This window comes from Anser anser (assembly GCF_964211835.1).
Source record: "Anser anser genome assembly, chromosome: 1".
In the NCBI taxonomy this organism is placed as follows: Eukaryota; Metazoa; Chordata; class Aves; order Anseriformes; family Anatidae; genus Anser; species Anser anser.
Window position 1 is genome coordinate 100484556 of NC_139720.1, and position 21037 is coordinate 100505592.

Here is a 21037-nt window from a genome sequence, read left to right on the forward strand (position 1 = left end):
TTTAAATGCTTTTCAACTTTATTCTTACTGGGAGGGTAGTGGCATCCTGACATGTCACATCATCCAATGAAAACTGGCAGGGACTGTATCAGGCTCCTATGTCACCCAGCATTTATCATATTAAGTGTTGCAGTAATCTTTGCTTGGCTGTAGTGCTTTCTTCAGCCTGCAGACATGGTATTCCCAATTCCAGGTACTTTTGCTGGGGCAAGACCAGAGTAATCAGCACTAACAGAAAGGGAAAGTAACCAGATGTGAAGCACAGCAACCATATGATGAGCAACATGTCAGGCTGGTACTGCACAGTATTTGTACAAACCAGTCAAAAACAGGTATTGCAAATGGATGTGGAAAATTATAATAGTTACAAATATGATCAGGTGCTTTGGATGGACTTCCCTGAAGAGAGAACATCTGTTCAGGAATAAATGTAACTGCTTCAAAAAAGAAGAAAATAAAATGTACCTAGTGATCCTGAAATCAACTTCTCCATTGGATAAATATATTTGAAATAGTTGTACAGTTCACAGTGGCATAAAGTTCTCTGATTGCTTGAGTGCTTGAAAATATCTCATCAGTAAAAAAATACCAGAGCTGGGGGAGGAAAACCCTCTCTCTGAATTCTGTACATGGGCTAATGTACAGGTTTTGGCAGACATCAGGTCATTGAATCCATGGGAAACCAGCAGCATTGCAGGACTGCAGATCACAAGTCTGGGGATGGAGGATAAGAGGAATAGTAAGGCCCATTTTCCTGCAATGAGAACAGAATAAATAGTTGAATAAAAGCCTTCTCCAACACACCTTGGTACAATGGATGATAATACAGAAGCAGATGTAAATAGGTACTCCTAACTACTTTTTCCATGAACACAGTGACCACCACAATTCAGCCAGAACAGGACTGTACTGGTAATCAGGCAAAAAACAGGCAAAAAAAGGCCCTGTTTTTGCCTTTGTTTTAAACACAAAATACAGGTTAAAATTCAGCTAAAACCGTGATGCAAGGAAACCGCAAATGCTAGGATAGCCAGTCATTCCCTTCAAGACGAAGTTGCCTACGCAGACATGCAGCTTTGTCTGCTACTTTGTAGTTAAGAGTACATCTTCATTTGCTTGATTTGAATGGTGCAAGCCATATGCATTCCACCATTTGTATAGAGACCTGAGAGGAGGATGAACCCACACGATGAATGGCAAGGCATCCTACTACAGTTCCATTTTCTGTTGCCTTTTTTTTCCTTGATACGTGAGAAAGGAAAAGACAAGACAGCTTTTTTTTTCAGTAGGTGTAAAGTATACAGCACATATATGACATGAATTTTATCTTCTGCACAGGCTCTTAGCATGTTATCTTACAGTTCTTGGCTGAAGAAAGCTAGTCTGCCTCCTATGCACATAGGAGGCTGCACTGCTGAGAATGGAGTCTGCTTCTTGTCCCCTCCTTGGACAAATATTGAAAAAAAAATCTAAGAAAATTATTAGTCACAGAAGAAAAACTAGACTCTCTAGGAAGTCTCCCCTCTTTCTTCTCCACATTCTTAATACACGGAGGTCAACCCCTTTACAGGTTTTGCAGAGCAGAATGGGAGATACACAATAACTACACTTGGGAACACAGATACTTGCCGCATGAAATCACTTACCCTGGCATCATACTCAAGGACAAAAGGGGGAAGATCAATCTGTTCTGGGGGTATGGCTGTGAATAACTGCTGAAGGCTTTCCACATAGTGGATTTTGTCCTTTAGCCCTGAGACTGTAAAGGTTGTGAAAAACCATGCCGAGACCTGAAAATAAACCCCAACAAAAACTAATTAAGATGGTGTTGTTTCAAAACCTTCAAGTTGAACATAATATTCCAAATCAGGCTTGAATTACACTTGAAGCATTGATACCATTGCAATAACACAACGAGGTCAGGAAGTACACACCAATGAGTGCTAGCAAGCTTTAGAGCTTTAAAGCTAGCGCATCTGACTCCATGCTAGCTTCTTCTCCTCCCCAGCTGCCAGTTTAAGGTCCCCTCTTTCTACTGTAGAATAGTGACAGCTATTCTGCTACTTTTGTCTTAAAAAACAAAAAAAGTCTACGTAGCAACATGTTTTCACTTCAGGTTTAGCCAGCTCAGAATATGATCTATCTGACTTGATAACTGACAGAAGCAATTTCAACCCCTTGCCTTTAAATTTTCAAAGAAAAGGGCAGTTCTAGGGAAAGAGACTTCCAACAGTTCTGCTGAAAACTCCTCTCTGCTTTGGGTTGGTGGAAAGCAAGTGTGTCCCCTTCTATTTTATCACATTCCTTAAATAACAAAGTCTTATCAACTTATTCTACAAGATTTTACTGGAAGTACATGTACCTCTGTGTTTGAGTGTAAATGGGATAAGTAATTTTTGTTTTGCAAAGGCCAGTAAGACACCATCCATACCTTGGAAAGCTGTTAAATACTGCTGTTTAGATTGATGGTGCAAACTTTTAAAGCTTTTAAACCCACCTTCTCCAAAATTGAGCACTATATTACTTATTTCTTATCTAGGCTGATAGAATGAAGGGAAAGGAAAAAAACTTCCAAGAAGCAGAGGCTGCTGTTCTGCAGGTCACATATGCTCATATTGGGGAGGGGAGGGTCAAGGGCCCATGATAGGTGGCACGCAGGTCACTGAATTTTTCCAAACTTCGGATAAAATTCAGTTGGGTTTCTGCTAATAGAAGCTGAACTTCTGGAAAGTAAAAATCAAGTAAAATACCTTTTGCTGACAGACTATATATTAACATGGTAGCTGGGAGGGAAAGAATTCATTTTTTTTCCAGCTTCAGATATTAATATCGTTACACAAAAGTTACTGAAATGCACATAGAAACCTGGCTGAAAGGATGTTGCTACTGGATGAAGAAATTCTTGAGACATTCCAAGCTGGGAGACCATACAGAAGAGTAACAGTGGTCAGGAAAAGAGCATCAATCTAAACTCCATATAATCAGAGACAAGGATGACTTAGTCATCCTCCAGAGGAGGAGACTGAGTCAGATACAGTGTTGCTCTGAAAGTTCTGGAAAGTAAAGCTCTGGCTGAGCAGGGCAATGAGAAAGAAAGATTACATGTTTATCTGCCAACACCCAAAATATTCTTTTCTTTTCTACTATATACCTCACCTTTGAACGAAATGTTGGATGGACAAAATACAGTGCCTTCAAATTCCTCTTGTACCTGATTTAAAGAAAGAAAAAAACTCTTAAAAGCGACTTCTAATCAAGCTTACCTAGACAACAGAACTGTCAAAATATAGATCGTTTTGTTTAACTGCCTGTGATGCAATTTTACAAAGCTAGATCTCATATAAGGGCAGATATCAGGAGAGTAAATGTAAAGAGAAAAAAATAGCAGAATGATTATCTTTCTGGCAAAGATATAGCCTGCCATCTTTTATGTGGACAGTGAATATTATAGACAACTTAAGACTGCCAGGGTTACCCAAGCCTCTTCCGTCACAACCAGCAACAGATCTCTCACAACATCAGGTTCCAGAAGCTCTACATCTGGACAGTCAGACCATACACCCAGTATGTTTCTCTAACAGCTAACAAAAGGGAGACTGCAGAGGACAACACTTCCTGATTTCATAGATGGTTTTGAGTAGAGAGTAGTTTTTGGAGAAGAGAAGGCTTTGTGGACACTGTACAGTGGCCCTTCAGTACCTAAAGGGGGCCTACAGGAAAGCTGGGGAAGGACTATCAGGAAGTGCAGTAATAGACAAGGGAATGGCTTTAAACTAAAATTGGACAGATTTAGATTAGGTATTTGGAAGAAATTCTTTCCTATGAGGGTGGTGAGGCACTGGAACAGGTTGCCAAGAGAAGCTGTGGATGTCCCATCCCTGGAAGTGTTCAAAGGCCAGGTTGGATGGAGCTTGGAGCAACCTGATCTAGTGGTAGGTGTCCCTGCCCATGGCAGGGGGAGTGGAACTGGATGAGCTTTAAGGTCCCTTCCAACCCAAACCATTCTATGATTCTATGAGTAGGAAAGATGACAGATTTCACTTCTTTTTGCCTTTGTTACTTACTTAGGTCTTTGTCCTAGCACAATGAATAAATGGGAAACCGGATAAAAGGAATGACAAACATTTGCACAGCACAGAGGGGTTCTTCTCCTATTGACACTCACTTGGCATCAACAACATCATAGAGTTTCTTCAAGAAATTAGAGTCTAGTTGATTGTAATCATTTGTGAGCGTATGGAAATACACTAGGACATATTCCTTCACTGCAATATGATCCATGACGTGGATGAAATACAGAAGAGCCTGAGATGGAAAGAAGTGAAATTTATATATGCAAAGAACTCTTTCACAGTTGCATTATATTTTAATATGCTTTCTTCAATTCATTCAAATATCAGGAATCATAAAGCTGGGTGGCATTCTGTTTGAGCTACAAAAGCAAGGTGAACACTTCAAGTCTTGAACTTGACTGTAATCACTTGTATGTCTTTTTTTGTCTAACTGACTTCACAGAGAAAGTTTTGCTGTTTACATGAAAAACTCATTTAAGTTGTTACATTTCACTTTCCATATCTTCCAGTTACAGAAGCAGAGCAAGTCTTACTTTCTGAGAAGAAAACCAACGATTTTCTCTGAAAACAGTCCAGTTCCTCCTCCAGAAAAGCCACCCCAAGACATACAAAGCATATAGGGGAATAAGTTCTGATCTGTCTATGAAAATATTTTTTATTTAATCTCTTAAGTCTTCTACAGATAACACTTTTAGAATTAACACTAAAATACTCTTATAATCTGACTTTCACAACCTGAACATTCACATTCAACCTACACAACTCTAGTATTGCAAAGTCTTACCTTTTCCATGTCTATCAATGTAACAGGGATATTCCTTCCAACCACTACCATTACTGTGCGACCAAAGTTATCCACACCTATAAGAGAAAGAAAAATATGACTCAGAACTCCTCCCAGTCATGTCAGGTTTCAGAATTGGTCCTTTTTAAACTAGGGAGAACCACGGAGAACCAACTCAGGATTTTTGCAATGCTTCTGGTTTCCATCTCAAAAATGGAGGAAATATGCTAGAGTTATTTACTATGCCAGTGGCTATTCTGGTCCAGAAAAGAAGGTAGCATCACATCCTAGAAACTTAAGTTTCAAGGACTGTTATGTTACATTGACTATGTATTCTACATTTACCTAAATTTCAAGAAGTAAGTCTATAACATGCCTTGTCTAAAACAAAATAATCTAATATTTAAGTTTCAGAGTAGAAGGTATCATGCAGTCTTGATATTTGCACAAAAATCATTGTAAGTGTCTGGATTTTCAGAAGGCCAAAGTGCTGAACAGACTCTCTCTGCAGAATCATGAGCTACATAAATACAGCTATACTTTTGAAAGCTTGAGCACTTGTCTCTTTCTGTCATGGCGCAAAGCAGCAACAAGCCACTTGGGACTCTGGCAAGTTTTACCTCCAAATGTGGCATTACCTAAAGAGGAAAAAGGAATGAAAAAGGACATATTCCCTGCCTCTGGTTCCCATGCTGCAAGGGTCTAGCAGCCAGTATCTCCCACCAAACTCATCTAGATGTTGATTCTCTCCCTAGTTTCCTTATCTACCAAACTCAAGGTTGCAAGGTGTTCCTCTCGTGGTACTATGTCACTAGTCCTATGAGAGAGATACAGAGGACAGCAACACAAACCCAAGCTGAGGGTAAAGGAAGAAAGCCATTTTCTTCAGGAAAGCTCTATTAACAGTTGCTTTGGTAACTGCTTATTCTCTGCACTAATCACCTGAAAGCAACATTAATTCCTTTGCAACCAAAGGGTGGACGTTATTCAGACTGAACAACAAATTCTCACACAGAGCTTCTTATACATTGGCTAAATCTAACAGTACTGATTTACATCTAAAGTTGCTAGCAAGAAAGCTCTTGCACATCAGAAAGCATAACTGCACCTCCCTGCTACTGTTGCTAAACTAACCACAGAATATTACTTTTTCTTTGTTTAAACTGCCATTCACACTAAGTTCATTCTTCCTCTGAGACTATTGATGGTTGCGTTCTACAGACAAATTCAGAATATGCATATATCCTCAGACTGTTAAAGAGGAGCTGTTGGGGAGCTTACCTCACACTTTCAAAGTCAGTCAAGAAAGAACATGAAAATACCAGATTTACTACAGAGGTGCTGCCTAGTTCCTGACCAGGTTTCTAACTTGATGATATGATGTATTGTACTCAAATTCCAAAGAAAATATCATATTTTTATTTTGTATTTTTACTTTAAGACAGGGTCATCACCATAGCGAGAGTCATCAGTACCCTGAACTTACCTGTCTGGTACAAGGCTTTGAGGGAAGCAATATCAGAGAGGTCTTCAGCTCTTGCTTGACATAGCCAGCGATTATAACTAGAAAGTGAAAAACATCTGGTCAGATCTAATCCTCTTTGGGTCAGCATTAGACACCTAAATAAGTATATGGGGAAGGAAGGATAAAACTAGCACTTCATGACCGACCTCTCTTTAATGTGGGTTTCTGATCAATAGAGCTACTTTCAAATTGATAAAGAAGTGTTAAAATAAACATTCAAGTGTCAGTGACTTCCCTAGTGATTTTTACTGGGGCACTGAATATGCACCACCTAGTAACTATCGGTGACATTGCATTTGGGCTGAAAACATCTCAAAGATTTTTCCATTGAAACACCTCCGTCTCAGCTTTTAAAAAACAGATTTCTTAAAAAAGTCTGTAGGTTGAACCTTACTACTCAGCAACCAGCATCACATATGTATTTTATTTCTTAAATGGTGAAGAATTTAGTGCCTCATTGGAGTAAACAAGGCAAATATCACACCTCAAAGAGTCCCTAGCATGGGACTGGCTTCTTGGAAAGTGGTTATACACATTAAGGCTAATGACAAAAAAGAAAGAAAAAAAAAGAGGGAAGAAGCGTCACCATCCATTTTTTTTTAAATCTTTCTATTTTGAGACAAAGAAAAAACTACTTGCTAGTTACCCAGAGCCTGAGGAGCAAGCAGGCAGTAATAAAAGCCAGTATGACCCCACCACAGAAAGTGATGATTAAACAGTGACACCTTGTGGCAAAGAGATAAACCAGCTGGTCCGATGCACTGGGCGTGCTAGAGGATTCATCAATGGCTTCCCTTTTACTGCCCATTTGCTTCAGGCTAGAGAAGCTACCACTGGGATTCAAGGTGACATCAGACCTTACAGATAACAAAGTCATCATGAGTTGGCCCTCTGGACTGCTAGCTAACCCAAAATATTCATACAGGCAAGGAAATTCTCACTTCCTCTGATGCTGTTTTTGCAGTGCTGCCTCTGACAACTGTCCCTGAAGGATGAGGCGTCTCTGTTTGTCAACATCTCCCTCCATGCGGGCAAAAGCATGGGAACCAATGAAAGACAAGTCTGCCTCCAACCCCTCTTCATCTGAAGCATCTGCAGTAGAAACAAAGGTAGCATAAAATGTCCAAGCTGTGTACGAAACAGCAGTGCTGCTGATGAACTGCTAAACATCTCTGTGAGCCAACTCATTCATCATGCTACACACACAAAAACCACAGTGTACCATGATTATAGCATGCAACTGAGAAACACAGACTCTCTTAAAGTGTTGGTTTGTCTGGAAAATAACTGGGCAAGTCCTAGTTATCACCTTGTAACACACAGAAAATGGTTAATTCTCCCAGGTGGATTCCACAATAAGGTCTGGAGAGAGTGACTTGGGGTTTCCAATTGTCCTAGTTGTTGTAAGAGGAAAAGTTAGCATGCAGAGGGACATGTGCTGCAGTTTTATTCAGCTTGAAAACTGTACTGTAGAAAGGGCTCACTTCTTCCTTTTACGTTGACTCTGCTGAAACAGATGCTGTAGAAGAGTGATAACCTGAGTTTGGGTATCTACTACACGGCTGTGCAATGAAGTATAGAGAGCACAGGCTTACTTGCTGGCAACCATAACAGAATGCTTCACTGAACTTTTTACCATCAAGGAATATTGTCAAGGCTTCTGGTACTGCATCTTTGGGCAATTTGGATGATAGGAATTGAGTTTCCCAACTTTAGTATGAAATGCTATAGCAACAATGGAACAAGAGTGTAGGATTCCACTACACACATTTGCTCCTATATATGCAAACCCCAATATTTCAGAAACTGTTAGCCAGTGGCTAAGCGCCTCACACTGATCAGCCACTCTATACTACTCTAGCCAGAGGTTTAGGCAGGGAAAAGAAAAAAAAAAGAGAGTAGTCTGAACAGCAAGAGTTGGGACATCATATATCACACCATGAACAAGAAAATTGTATGCATCTTTGTTGCATATTCAGCCTTATCGCTACCAGTCATGCAAAAGCAGAAAACCTTTGCAAACCATTCCAGATTCTCTGTTTTTGATGCTTTAAGGCCTGGCTTGAAGTGCAAACTTTTCACAGGACTGCTTAATGAAGAAGGCAGAATGTACCATCTATGCCCATTTACACGCTGTATTGTTTTGCCATCCACCTCTCACCGTTTCAACCCTGAAAACTTAGGCAACCTCTTTATAATCTGTCTTCTTTCACTGAGCTTTTGACAGCCATTTCCCAAACACTGATTTCTGGATTGATCTAGTTCCTCTACTTTTTAGGGGAGTTCCTCTACTCCCTTTAGGGGAGTGTCTGCTAATTTTCATTAAGCACCTACTAGTTTGATGAATGTACTGGATCAACAGAATCTGACCTGGCTAGAAACAACATTTTAATATGTAACCTATGACAGTCCAGTAACAATAATACCTTTTTCAGTCAAGCGCTGGTATGATTCTGAATGGGAAAAGAAGTTCCTAATCAGCTCAGGAGAAAATTTGCTAAGGGAATGAACTCCCTCACCCTCCCCCCAAAAAATAAAAAGACAGAACAACGGCTTTACCACATCCTCTAACCACTCTCCACGTCGAGACAGAAAGCAGAAGTTACTGCTGTCAAACACACAAAGCTAATGAGGCAACTTGACAATTCTTTTCATTACAGCCTGCCTTCCCACACCACCTCACCCAAGATAACTCTTTGCTCACCGTGTATTTTTTTCTGTTTTTTGCTTACTTTCACAAAGAGATCCTTATTCCAAAATTGAGTTAAGAACTCACCATCTGGAACACCTGGCTTCTCAGTAATTCTGATCTGCCGCTCTGGTACTACAGGCTCCCCTTCCGCATTACCAATATCTGCAGGGAGGTAAGGCAAGGATTGTATCTCTTCTTCCAATGATCTTGGAAAATACAGAGGCAGCAACTTCTGGTAAGTGGCCTATAAATAAGAAAAATGCGTGAAGGTCTATCACGCATCCTTGCTCTTCAGATACGTAACACCTACCCTTGTAGCAGGTATCTTCTCTGAGGTTTGGAGGCAAAGTGCTACTTTCCTTGATGGCTTACATTGGGCTGCTATTTGGCAATAAAAGCAGATAGCCTTTATCAAGGTTAACTTTTTTTTTTTTTTTTGGTGCCACACTGGCAAGTAACCCAGAGAAGATTCTGCTTTAAAATGCATGAACTCAGGTGGACTGAAGATACTTCGGCTTTATAATGAAGTTACAATACATGTAGATGACAAACTTCAGCAAAGGTTGCTTAGATTAAAACGGATCACTACACAGATCACCTTGAGTGATCTGACTGGAAAAAGAATAAACAAGAAACAACCAAGAGAAACCCTCCCCACATGTAGGAAAACCGTGAAAATCAACATTGTAATACTTCACCGCTTGTTCCCTCCAACAGATTAGCAGTTTTAGAACCCCTATTAAGTAATTTCCTTTTGTCGTCCAGATGTGAGAGAATCTGAACTGTGTGTGTATTCTGCACAGGAGCAGCTATTATTAAGTCCGATATGTAAGAGATGTTGTCCAAGTTTTGGCTAGGATAAAATAATTTTTCTTCCTAGTAGCTGGTATGGTGCCATGTTTTGGATTTAGGATGAGAACAGTGTCGATAACACACTGATGTTTTAATTGTTGCAGAGCAGCGCTTGCACTGAGTCGAGGACTTTTCAGCTTCTCCTGCTGCCCTGCCAGTGAGGAGGCTGGGGGTGCACAAGGAGCTAGGAGGGGGCAAAACCAGAGCAGCTGACCCCAGCTGACCAAAGGGATATCCCTTAGCACATAGCATTGTGCTCAACAATAAAACTGAGAGGAGTTGGCTGGGGGAGTAGGGCTGCTGCTCAGGGTCTGGCTGGGCATCCACCAGCTAGTGTTGAGCAATTGCATTGTGCATCGCTTGGCTTTGTGTATTTTTATCATCATTTTCTCTTCCTTTTCTGTCCTATTAAGCTGTCTGCATCTCAACCCACGACATTTTACCTTTCTCCCCTCCATCCCCCCCATGCCTCCATGTCACTAGGGGCAGGGGAGGAGTGAGTGAATGGCTGTCTGGTGCTTAGCTGCCTGCTGGGTTAAACCACAACAGTCCTTTACATGGCTTATGTGTACACCTTGAGCACTGTGTTCGATGCCATTGATCAGCAACTATTAAACTGGTACAGTGTTCATAACAATTGTGTTTTAACATGCTCTGGGCAGATCTGTCATTATCTCAACCCTTTGTGCCCCATATTGGGTGCCAAAAGGACTGTTGTGGTTTAACCTGACAGGCAGCTAAGCACCACACAGACGTCTGCTCACTCCCCCTCAGTGGAATGGGGGAGAGAATCAGAAAAAAAAAATAATAAAAGAAGTAAAAACTCACGGGTTGAGATAAAGACAGTGGAGTAGGAAAGAAAGGAAGGAAAAATAATAACAATGATAAAAGAACATGCAAACCAAGTGGTGCACGATGCAGTTTCTCACCATCCATCCACTGACTGATACCCAGCCATGCCTGGAGCAGCAGCGCACACCACCCACCCCCATTTTATCGGGGAGCACAACACCATATAGTATGGGACATCCCTTTGACCAGTTTGAGTCAGCTGTCCTGGCTCTGTCCCCTCCCAGCTTCTTGTGCACCCCAAGCCTCCTTGCTGGCAGGGCAGCATGAGAAGCTGAGAAGTCCTTGACTCAGTGCAAGCACTGCTCTGCAACAACTAGAATATGGGTGCATTATCAGCATTATTCCCAGCCTAAATCCAAAACACAGAACTGTAACACCTACTAGGAAGAAAATTAACTCTATTCCAGCCAAAACAGGACTGAAACTGTTAGCACTTATCTGAAAACAAATCATTAAACATCAAGCTTGTTACTTCAGCAAGCAATGTTTAAGGTCTTCATATGTGAATGGAAATCAGGGCAATCTTTTAAAAGAAGAAGACCAAACCTTGTGTAAAGAGCAAGTCTTGCATGAGAAATTCGTGTCTAGCTGGTAGAATGCATCCAGCACAACTGTGTGCTCTAACCTCTAACATTGACTCCTGTTTACGGCTCAGGAACATGGAAGCCAGAAATGGAAAGACTGTAAACAAATCTCTGGTGACTGCTCAAAGTGTACTGGGAAAAAGTACTGGAAAAGATACTGTGCTGATAAGAGACAGAAATAAGCTGTGCAACCAAAAGTCTAAGTGAGACAAGATGATTCGTTAGGGAGAATCCGAGTCCCAGTCTACAGTGCAGGGGTTAATACTGCTGCTGAGATCAAACGCGTCCATGACTTTTGATAGAAGGAACATCAAAGAGATACCTCTTCGAGCTCAGAGACTGCAAACACAACCTTCTCCAGAGTCTCCCCGTGAATCTCCAGGAACCTTCTAACTGTGCCTGCAAGGAAGAAGAGTAAATGTAGTTAGCAAAATAGGAGAAGAAATTTACACACGACTACAAGCATAGAAATCAACCGAGTGCAGAACAGAGAAAGACATCCCTCTCCCTGTACAAAATAGCTCCACAGGCAGTACACAAGCATGGATTAAGTGGTGGTTTAACATAAAATGGGTTCTCAGGCATACTGGAAATTCCATCTCCATTCTCTCCTGCTTCTCTCTTTACAGATGGATAAAAAATGAAGAAGTCTCTCTGTGATTTTAGCTTACTAGGCACACCTCAATTTATGGAATGTGATCTTAGTGCCTTGTGAAAAAACAAACCAAAGCCCTCCTTTACCAAGTCTCTGCAAGTTGTCAAAAATGGATATTCCTAGAACAAGTTGCGGTTCCCCCAATTATCAGGAAAGCAACTTGATAAGCAAGCCGTAGCAGAAGCTGGCATAAGGCAGGGTTAGCCACACAAAAACTCAACGGTCAGCTATGCAAAAGCAGCATATAGAAATCATAAATGTAAGTCATGAGAGAATTTATTCCCTCTACTAATTTTTGGACTCCACAAAACTGTAGCATAATACAAGAACACTGTCAAGTTCCTGAGCATTTGCAGTTTAGGGAGAAATGCTTTGTAACTAAACTCCCAGTCAGATATGTCCTTATATTGCAGCTCAAAGCCCTCATCTGTAATCTTGACAGGTGTCAGGGTCTTCAAGTGCTTTTCTATCAAGATTGCTAAGAGAGAAAATGTCCAAACAAATACATTGGCCTAGCAACATTTTTATCAAGTAGCATATAGCCCTACACAGACAACAACAAAGCAATAAAGGAAAGAAGTAACAACTGGTCAATAGAAAAAAAATCTCTTTTCAAAAACTTCCTGTACAGAAATTCATGTGTAACTGGGTTGACCCGCAACACTACTTTATAGGACAAACACAGATCTGCAGTTCCACAGCAAGCATTGTTCTGAACCTGTGTGAGCAGGTATTTTCAGAAGTCTTACTCAGGCAGGTGGCAGAGAAACCAGAGAAACAGACAAATTGGTTTCTTCAAGTGCCAGCACTTCTGCTAAGCAAAGGGTGAGATTTCTCCAGTCAGCTTGCACAGCAAGAGGAAAAGCCTATCGTTCCACCTGCAACAACATTCCTATTGTGTAGGAGTATCATACAGGGAGGTCCAGGGAATGGGTGGTGGTGGAAAGCAGACAGGAAGAGCAGGACAATGAGAATGAAAAGTTAAGAGGAAAAGGAAAAAAACAAGGCAAACACATAATATTCTTCTCTGTGCATGTTTCCATTCTTTATGTCTTTTCAACCCAGGAAGTTTTTTGGTTTGTTTCCAGTAACCTTCATTTTTTTCTTTGATATAGTTTCCTCTTGCACCCAAACAAACCCAAAAATTTATCATCTACAATACCATTTTTGCAGTAAGTTCCATTCAACAAGTGATGGAATTATAAGAACCATTTTTTTTTTTCTGAACCTGCATCATACTAGCATTGTTTGATAGTTCCTTTAGTTCTTAGCTTGGAAGGCAGCGAACAGCTGATTGCTATTCACCATTTCCATGCCTCTCATGATTTTACAGACATCTATCACACGCCTTTCAAGTTCAACGTATTGCAGTTTAAAGAAGACTTTAGCCTACTTAGCTGTTCCTTGCCTTTGCCTGTTCTTGTTGACTTTCTCTGAACTTCTAGTTTTTCCTTGGATGTGCAACTTGAGGGGTTGACAATCTACAGGTTTACAGCATAACATTCTTCATTTTTTTCAGTCTTATTTAGCTTGCTCCTTCGAACTCTGTTGAGCTGTTGTTTTCACGGAACCATTATAATCTCAAGGTCGTGCTTCCTAGCACTAGCCCATTATTTTGCATGTGAAGGCAGAACCATATAGGGGTGGGGCAGTGGGGCAAGAATATCACTTTACATTTGGATATGCTGACAACACTGAAATAGCAGATGAAATTCACTCTGTTGCTTGAGGTCTATCTACAGTTATTCACAATTAAGGCCTCATCCTCATTATCCTGAACAGTTTTGTATTATCAACAAACTCTCACCTCACTCTTCAGTATCTTTTCCATATCACTTAAAAATGTATCAAACACTAAGTTCCAAGACAGCATCCAACCCATGGATGCTTACTGATGACCTCTCAGAGAAAGGTCATTTGTTTTTATCCTCCATTTCCTATTCACCCATTCAAAGCCTGCCTCTTTATGGCCTCCTGTAACACATTACAGCCCCCTAAAAAAAAGTTTCCCCATATCAATAGCAGTCTGTCAGAGGTAAGCAATCTGTTGAATATTGCCATCCAGTTTACTCCACTTTCCAACATAAACTTACGCAGTGCTATGTGGGTTGCATCCTCCAAGGGGTAGCATCTTTTCAGAGAGTTAATGACACAAAATCCTACAGAGCACATTGCCTGTTCCCTGAAATCCAGAAATAGAGAAGTAAATGAACAGAAACATAACTTGAGGTCAGGTGGGAACAAACTTTTGCCAGTACAGCAGGTAACACCAGTACTTTTCTCCTGCTTCTGTGTAAGCAGTAACCCTCTTTCAGGTTTGTGCAGAATGATGCTTTCCTGGCAAGATGCATGCGTACTATTACTAAGCAGGGAAGGAAAGAACCATTAATGATTCCATGTTGTTTTTTTCTTGTGTTTGTTCTCAGTTTTCTCCTTCTACCTCAGCTACCTTCTTTCTGCAATTTCTCATATCCTGAATGAAGTTCTTACCTCGAGCTCCCTATAATCCTTCCAAAATACTTTCCTTCCTGTATAGGATTGCCAACATGGGAAAGGAGGGGAAGAAAAGGTGCTCTTTATTGTAAGTATTTTGTTCCTTCACTTGTCCTGCCATTTGTTTTGTCATTGGTCCAGACACTGACTGAAGTGGCTTACTTGATCCTACGTACGATTAGACAGCCACTGGCAAGGAGTGATATATACAGTATATATACAGATATATACAGTAAGAACAGGAGCATGCCACATTATTAGAAAAGTAAAGTAAAGGTGGTGCCAACAGTCAAAGGAGTTTGAACAAGCTCAGAGCTGGTAGACAGTAATTTCACAGGTGTCAAAAATCACTCTAGAGAATAGGAGGACTAAAAACCACTCATAAATCAGCAAGCAGAATTACCAACTTTTCTTTCATTATTAGAGGTTCCAATCCAGACCTGACTTTGCCACTTCTGAGGCAGAAAACAAAAACAGAAACCAAGAACTGGTATATACTAGAAGACTTCGCTATAATCTGGATTGTGAAACAGTTACTACTGCACTACAACACAGAGATCAGACTTGAAAGAATTATCTTCCCTACCCTGTGTAATTGTGAAGTAAGTTTTCTGACACTGTTCTTGTTCAACTATTTTTTGCTGACTACTATTACAACAGCCCTCATGGGAGAACAGAATTCAGGAAAGAACACAGAAAAACAGAAACCATAAAGATGTAAAAAATGTTAGCTAAGAGGAAGTAGAAGACACTACGGATGAAAGAGGAAAAACTACAGACCCATCTGCAGTAACTGTTGATTTAGAAATAACTTTGCACCCTGACTCAGAATTGTGGCTACTGTATGAGAGCTGAGAAGCCAAATATATGAACTGATACAGCAGTCTGATCTGGCTGGGTAGGTCCGTGTGGCTGTATAGAGACACATGAAACTGCTGCTTGACCAAGCTCTTTTAAAGATTTTTGCAGCATGGAGTCTGGCAGAATTATTAACGATGCTTCTCAGAATGTCTGAATGCTGCACAGCTCTAGCTACGCTGTTTCAAGACTTGCTCAGATCTCCCACCACATTTTATTTAAACCTCAACACAGATCGGAAAACATGAGGTATACTGTAAATACAGCAACATTCTTATGTTCTGATCCAAATCCAACTGATGCGAGAAGATATTCACAGCCATTCGGCCTCCTGTAGGAGAACGGATGTGCCATGCAAGCCTTACGTAAGTCGCTGGATGCTTACTTTGCGAGCTGCAGGACATTGCGGTAACAGCTGTACAGAGAACTCTCAGCTGCTGTGCGATACCGGCTCTTGTATTTGGGTCCAACTGTGTGAATGATGAAGCGTGCAGCCAAATTAAATCCTTTGGTGAGTTTAGCCTCCCCTGTCCTGCACCCTGAAAAAAAAATAAACACCAGGATTTGCACAAATGCCATAGGGTCAAAAGTATTCAAGACCTCGACTTCCTATTGAGTCAGTTAATTTCACTTCATCCATAAAGGTCAGTATTTTAGGTATCAAATATTAAGGATAGCACTTTCTCTCTCATAGCAACTGCTTAATACCACCTAGTCATGTTGAAGAGGTGAAGGCTGTGCTAATTCCTCTCAATTTTAAAAACTACACATACGAAGACAAACCATAAATTGTTAGAAATGCTGTCTTAATTGCAGTGCTTACTATGTTACAGGCAGAGCCAAAGGGAGAAATGTATTAACAACATGCAGAACACTGATATACCAATATGATATACAACCACCAATAAAAAGTCCTTCTGAATTTAACAGCTTGGTTTTGGGAAACTGCTTTCTGGATAAAAAGACTGCAAAGCTCCTTAATCAAACTCACAATTGCTGGCAAACTTATATGAAATAAAAAGACTGAGCACATGTTTCACCTACACTCCCAGAGCAAAGTAACATTAATTGTTTTGCATATTTCTTAGTGTCCGTAAGGCATAAGTATAATTTTCAAGGAGATTATACCTTTCTTGACAGACCAGATGTCTAGTCCGAAGGCAATGAAGTTTGAATACCACATTGAATTGTTCCATTCCCAGCACCCTCCAGTTACATACTCTAGGATCATTTACTGCATGCTAGCATAGTCTTTAACTCACTTTGATTAGCACTGTTCTTTGGCTCTCCCCTGCAAGTTACTCCTATTTAATTTCTGCATTTCTTTGCAAGTTTTTTGCATTTTGTCAGAACCCTCTGCGACATCTGTAAGCCTCTCTACTGCCTTCCATTTGTCAATATATTTTGGATTAAAAAAAAAATAGTCCAACAACAGCTATTGTGTTTGAAGTCTGTTTTTTCTTCAGGAAAGGTACCTGGAAAAAAAAGTCTGCTAACACTCCCCTTCTTCACCTAAATCATTTCACAAGAAATCAAGTCCACTGCAGTTCTGAACAACTGAAGAAGTACTTTTAGTCTCTCTCTTTCCCAGCCCTCAAGGAGTAATATTTCTCATCTTCTTCCTTCTGCTTGTACAGCTGCAGAGAGCCACTTAAGCTTTCTAATCTAGCTGAAAACTAATCTTTTCACCAGATCAGCTTTCAACCTGATCTTACAGGTTGCTATTGCCCATGAAAAGAAATGCTATGTGAACAAGTGGCTAGGACCACCCTTCTGGCAGCAGCACTGCTGCAGCTTGGTTCAAGTTGATTATGAACCTTCACACTGAATAGAAATGTTCACTTTCTCTCCTACTCCACTGAATTTGTTGTGGTGCTCAGACAGGCTGTTACACAGCATGCATGAAAGCATATTTTATGGCAGGAAATATTCCAGGTTGAGAATCTTACTCAAGACTTAAGGCATGCCATTTTAACGGCATCAACATATTGCCTTTAAGCCAACACCTTGTAAACTTTTTGATCCCACAAATCACGTTATTTTCTATAGAAGTCGACCTTGTTTATTCTGAATTAAGCAGAAAGAACACAACGGCATACTAAAACTAAGCATACAGATTGAACTACTGTACATGCTCTAAAATGCCTCAACTCCAAAGAACATATCTAGGTAAGCTAAAGATAGGAAAATGAGAAGTGAATGCCAAAACATTTAATATATCAGATATCCAGCTATTATTTTCTCCTATGAAGACAGGCTGAGAGAGCTGGGCTTGTTCACCCTGGAGAAGAGAAGGCTCCCTGGAGACTTTATGGCAGCCTTCCAGTACCTAAAGCGGGCCTACAGGAATGCTGGAGAGGGACTCTTTGTCAGGGGGTGTAGTGATAGGACAACGGGGAATGGCTTTAAACTAGAAGAGGGTAGATTTAGATTAGATATAAGGAAGAAATTCTTTACTGTGCGTGTGGTGAGGCCCCAGAACCAGTTGCCCAGAGAAGCTGTGGATGCCCCATCCCTGGAGGTGTTCAAGGCTAGGTTGGATGGGGCTTGGAGCAACTTGGATTAGAGGAAGGTTTCCCTGCTCATGGCAGGGGGGGTGGAACTGGATGAGCTTTAAGGTTTCTTCCAAGTCAAACCATCTATGATTCTGTGATCTGAATGGATCAAGGAGGAACAATAAAGTCACACAAACTCAAAAGAGCAAGCAAAGACTTGTAATAAAAAGTATCCGAAGTATTTTCTCTTGTGGAAAACAATTAAGAGAGTTAGAGGTATAAGAGACTGAGGTATAACTGTGAACTCAGTAGGGAACCTAATAAATTCAGACAATCACATGCATAATCAGTAATTTCTAACTACACGTGCATCACACTTTGTACTTCCCAATGCCTTCTGTGTAAAGATCTCTACAAAATTTGCAAAACTAAATTAAGCAGCAAGTATTATTCCCATTTTAAGACACAGAGTCAGATGGTCTAGTACAGCGACTTGTACAAGGTGAAAGTCTGTGGCAAAACTGGAACTGAAGTTGAGATCTTATTATTTTAATCTGGTGATAAAAAAATCCCTCCCTTTACTCCCTGTGGTATTTCTGTGTTAATCAAAACGACACTGTTCCCAGGAACACAGATGTTAGCTGAGCCTTAAAGAAAGCACAATTCTTCTAAAGATCAGCATGTCACATGCTTTAAGATCATGTTTTTTCTTTGAGTCTATGAAACATGGAAATATATGGAGCTGTAGAAGTAACTTGACCGAAAATCACCACTGCACCCAATCTACAGGTTTAGACCCAAGATCATACATTTTTAATTCTCACCAAGAACTTTCTCCCGCATAAAGAAAAACTAAAAATTAAGTAGGAAAGAGCACAAAAAGGAGGCTGAGGTGACAAAAGTGTGATAAACTAGTTTCTTAACAAAGCTTTGTTTCTGCTATTGTGAAACTCATTAATAGTGCACAAAAGCCGAAGCTGTAATCCAGTTTCTTCCCCCACATAACACGCCAGTAGAGCATCAGAGAAGTATTGATTTCTGAAAAGATCCTGTCACAAGACTGAAGGGAAACTATCACAAGGAGTCATGCATCTGCAGAATACATTAAAGACATCAGTGTCACCACAGGGGTGGAGGATGTAAACTGCATATAGCTCAGGATGGTAAAAGAGAATTTAAGAAGCTCAGCCCAACTTTTATAGAGAACTTCCTACAGAGCTGACAGATCTTGAATGTTAAGGACTCCTTGAAATGTCCCTTTTCCCACCCCACAATGCACTGAAAGAACCCCTCAGTTTATTTTTAGAAAAGTGAGTATACATACCAGGGTCCTAGTTATTCTATAACATTTGCTGTATTTTAACAGTTGTTTCCATTCTAAGGATGCACATGGACTTTTCCCTCTACTATGCAATGGTTACTCTTCCTCCTCTCTTACTTCCAGCTTACTCACAAAAGGCAAGCTGAATGAGTTGAATGGGATTTTATAAAACTAAACATGCCTGTTCTATTGCAGTTTAAGCCACTGAGAACCTGCATTGGAAATATAATGCTTCTTCTATCCATTTTGTTACTGAATGATAAAGGAGATAGAGCTGTTACCAAAGAGAGTGACCAGTACTACTCAGGAATCAGTTTGGTCTCAAAATTCAGCTCAGTGCCATGTGGGAAATCTTAATTTTAACTGCAAGCTGTATCAGACGTTTGTATGACCTTGGTAACTATAAACTCATGGTTCCTGACGCAAAATAAAAAAGACACTTATTTTCATCTAACAGGCATTGAGAATAAAGCTGAATGTTTAGAAGTCTCATTATCAGCAATATGACACGTTAACAAAGAATCTAGCAAACCTCACCAAAAGTGGAGGAAATGTATGTCAATCTAGCCTCCCCTCTTTATTTCACCTTAACGCCAGACATGGGAGGGGAAAAAAAGAAAAAGCTACATCCTGATTTTAGCTCACGCTGTGTACTGTGCAAGGACAGCAGATTTCAGTATGAAAAATGTCTCCAGCTACATACCCTTGAGCTTCTGGAGTTCATCCCTCAGGTCAGGCCCAGCATGCATGAAGACACTTTCAGATACTGGATTCTTATCGGTGAGAGACTCATTACTGGTATTTACTATGGCTGTGCAGTTCAGTAATGCTACATCTCCTTTCCTGAGGAAACAAGCAAAGTTTATTGCAGGTTAAACGTCAGATTAAGCAGGATATTCTCAAATAAACGCTGACAAGCAAGGAAATGATAAATTAAAGCATTAACAATATCCCAGTTCCCACATAGTGTGGTGTACCCTGACATGCTCACCATGCAGAATCATCCTCTGCCTCCAACTGATTAAGAGAGATTGCATGCAACCCCTCATTTCCTTGAAAACTCTCATCCTCAACAGTAACTTAGGGGTGTATGTAGATAACGCAGTGTTTTTGTTTTATGTAGGGTGGTTCAGTTAGCAGAACATGAAGCAGCACGGTATAACGCATTAAAAAAAATATGTATTCTCTCATATCTTAGAGATAAGACGACACTCCTTATGACATGCTATTTCCAAAACTTCAAACATGTCAATTTCCCCGCCCTTATCTGCAGGAATACCATCTAGGGCACCTTAAGGCTGCTGTTCCTCAGACCACCAAAGATCTCAAGTGACATTGTGGCCAGTCAAGTTTTCATTACTTTTGTTCTGGAACTGTGAACCCACAATTTGATCATGTTCAGTCTGCTGCTCAAGGATCAGACATGCAGAAGATAAACACAGCAGAGATACATCAAAGAAGATGGAACAGCAGAACTCTGACCTGCTTTTTGTCACAGCAGCTGTCATTAGGGATTTTGGAATCAAACAGCATAGGAAGGGAAATAACAATCCCCAAGCACAGGGAGAGATTCAAGTGACAGTTCAAATCGCTCACATTTATTTTACCCAAACAGCTCACAGAAGATGTTTAACCTTTTACTTCTCTTTTTTTCTTTCATCAGGTTCAGAAAATCCATGAACAGTCCTATTTCCCACACGTATGAATCAGCAAAGATGTTCAGGCTGATCCCTTAATTTGCCCCCCAAATAAATCTGTTGATTCTAGGACTCTGTAACAGCATTTCATCATTCTAAATCCTCCTCTCTTCATACTGATTAACAGAGTTACTCACCTAGAGAGCAGGTTTGAAT

General features: G+C 40.4%; 2 protein-coding genes across 4 annotated transcripts in view; one reads left to right on the forward strand and one right to left on the reverse strand.

Moving 5' to 3' along the window:
* Positions 1–15746, forward strand: part of LOC310902287 (uncharacterized protein) — a 31743-nt gene extending 15997 nt beyond the window's left edge. For 2 of the 3 annotated variants that reach the window (XM_083843601.1, XM_083843600.1), the window contains 2 exons: positions 14554–14598; positions 14935–15746. In XM_083843601.1, the coding sequence (XP_083699727.1) occupies positions 14554–14598; positions 14935–14936 (47 nt within the window). In that variant the 3' untranslated portion in view covers positions 14937–15746. Of the gene's footprint in view, positions 1–14553 lie in introns of all 3 variants that reach the window. The other variant, XR_014586612.1, reaches the window with a different exon arrangement.
* GDAP2 (ganglioside induced differentiation associated protein 2) overlaps positions 1–21037 on the reverse strand; it is a 23692-nt gene continuing 2655 nt past the window's right edge. Inside the window, exons 3-14 of the mRNA XM_083843592.1 lie at positions 19888–20027; positions 15754–15907; positions 14111–14199; positions 11685–11761; positions 9159–9318; positions 7324–7474; positions 6344–6420; positions 4858–4934; positions 4166–4305; positions 3157–3211; positions 1647–1790; positions 1–754 (exon numbers count right to left, since the gene is read on the reverse strand). Of these exons, the coding sequence (XP_083699718.1) occupies positions 707–754; positions 1647–1790; positions 3157–3211; positions 4166–4305; positions 4858–4934; positions 6344–6420; positions 7324–7474; positions 9159–9318; positions 11685–11761; positions 14111–14199; positions 15754–15907; positions 19888–20027 (1312 nt within the window). The 3' untranslated portion in view covers positions 1–706. The remainder of the gene's footprint in view (positions 755–1646; positions 1791–3156; positions 3212–4165; positions 4306–4857; positions 4935–6343; positions 6421–7323; positions 7475–9158; positions 9319–11684; positions 11762–14110; positions 14200–15753; positions 15908–19887; positions 20028–21037) is intronic.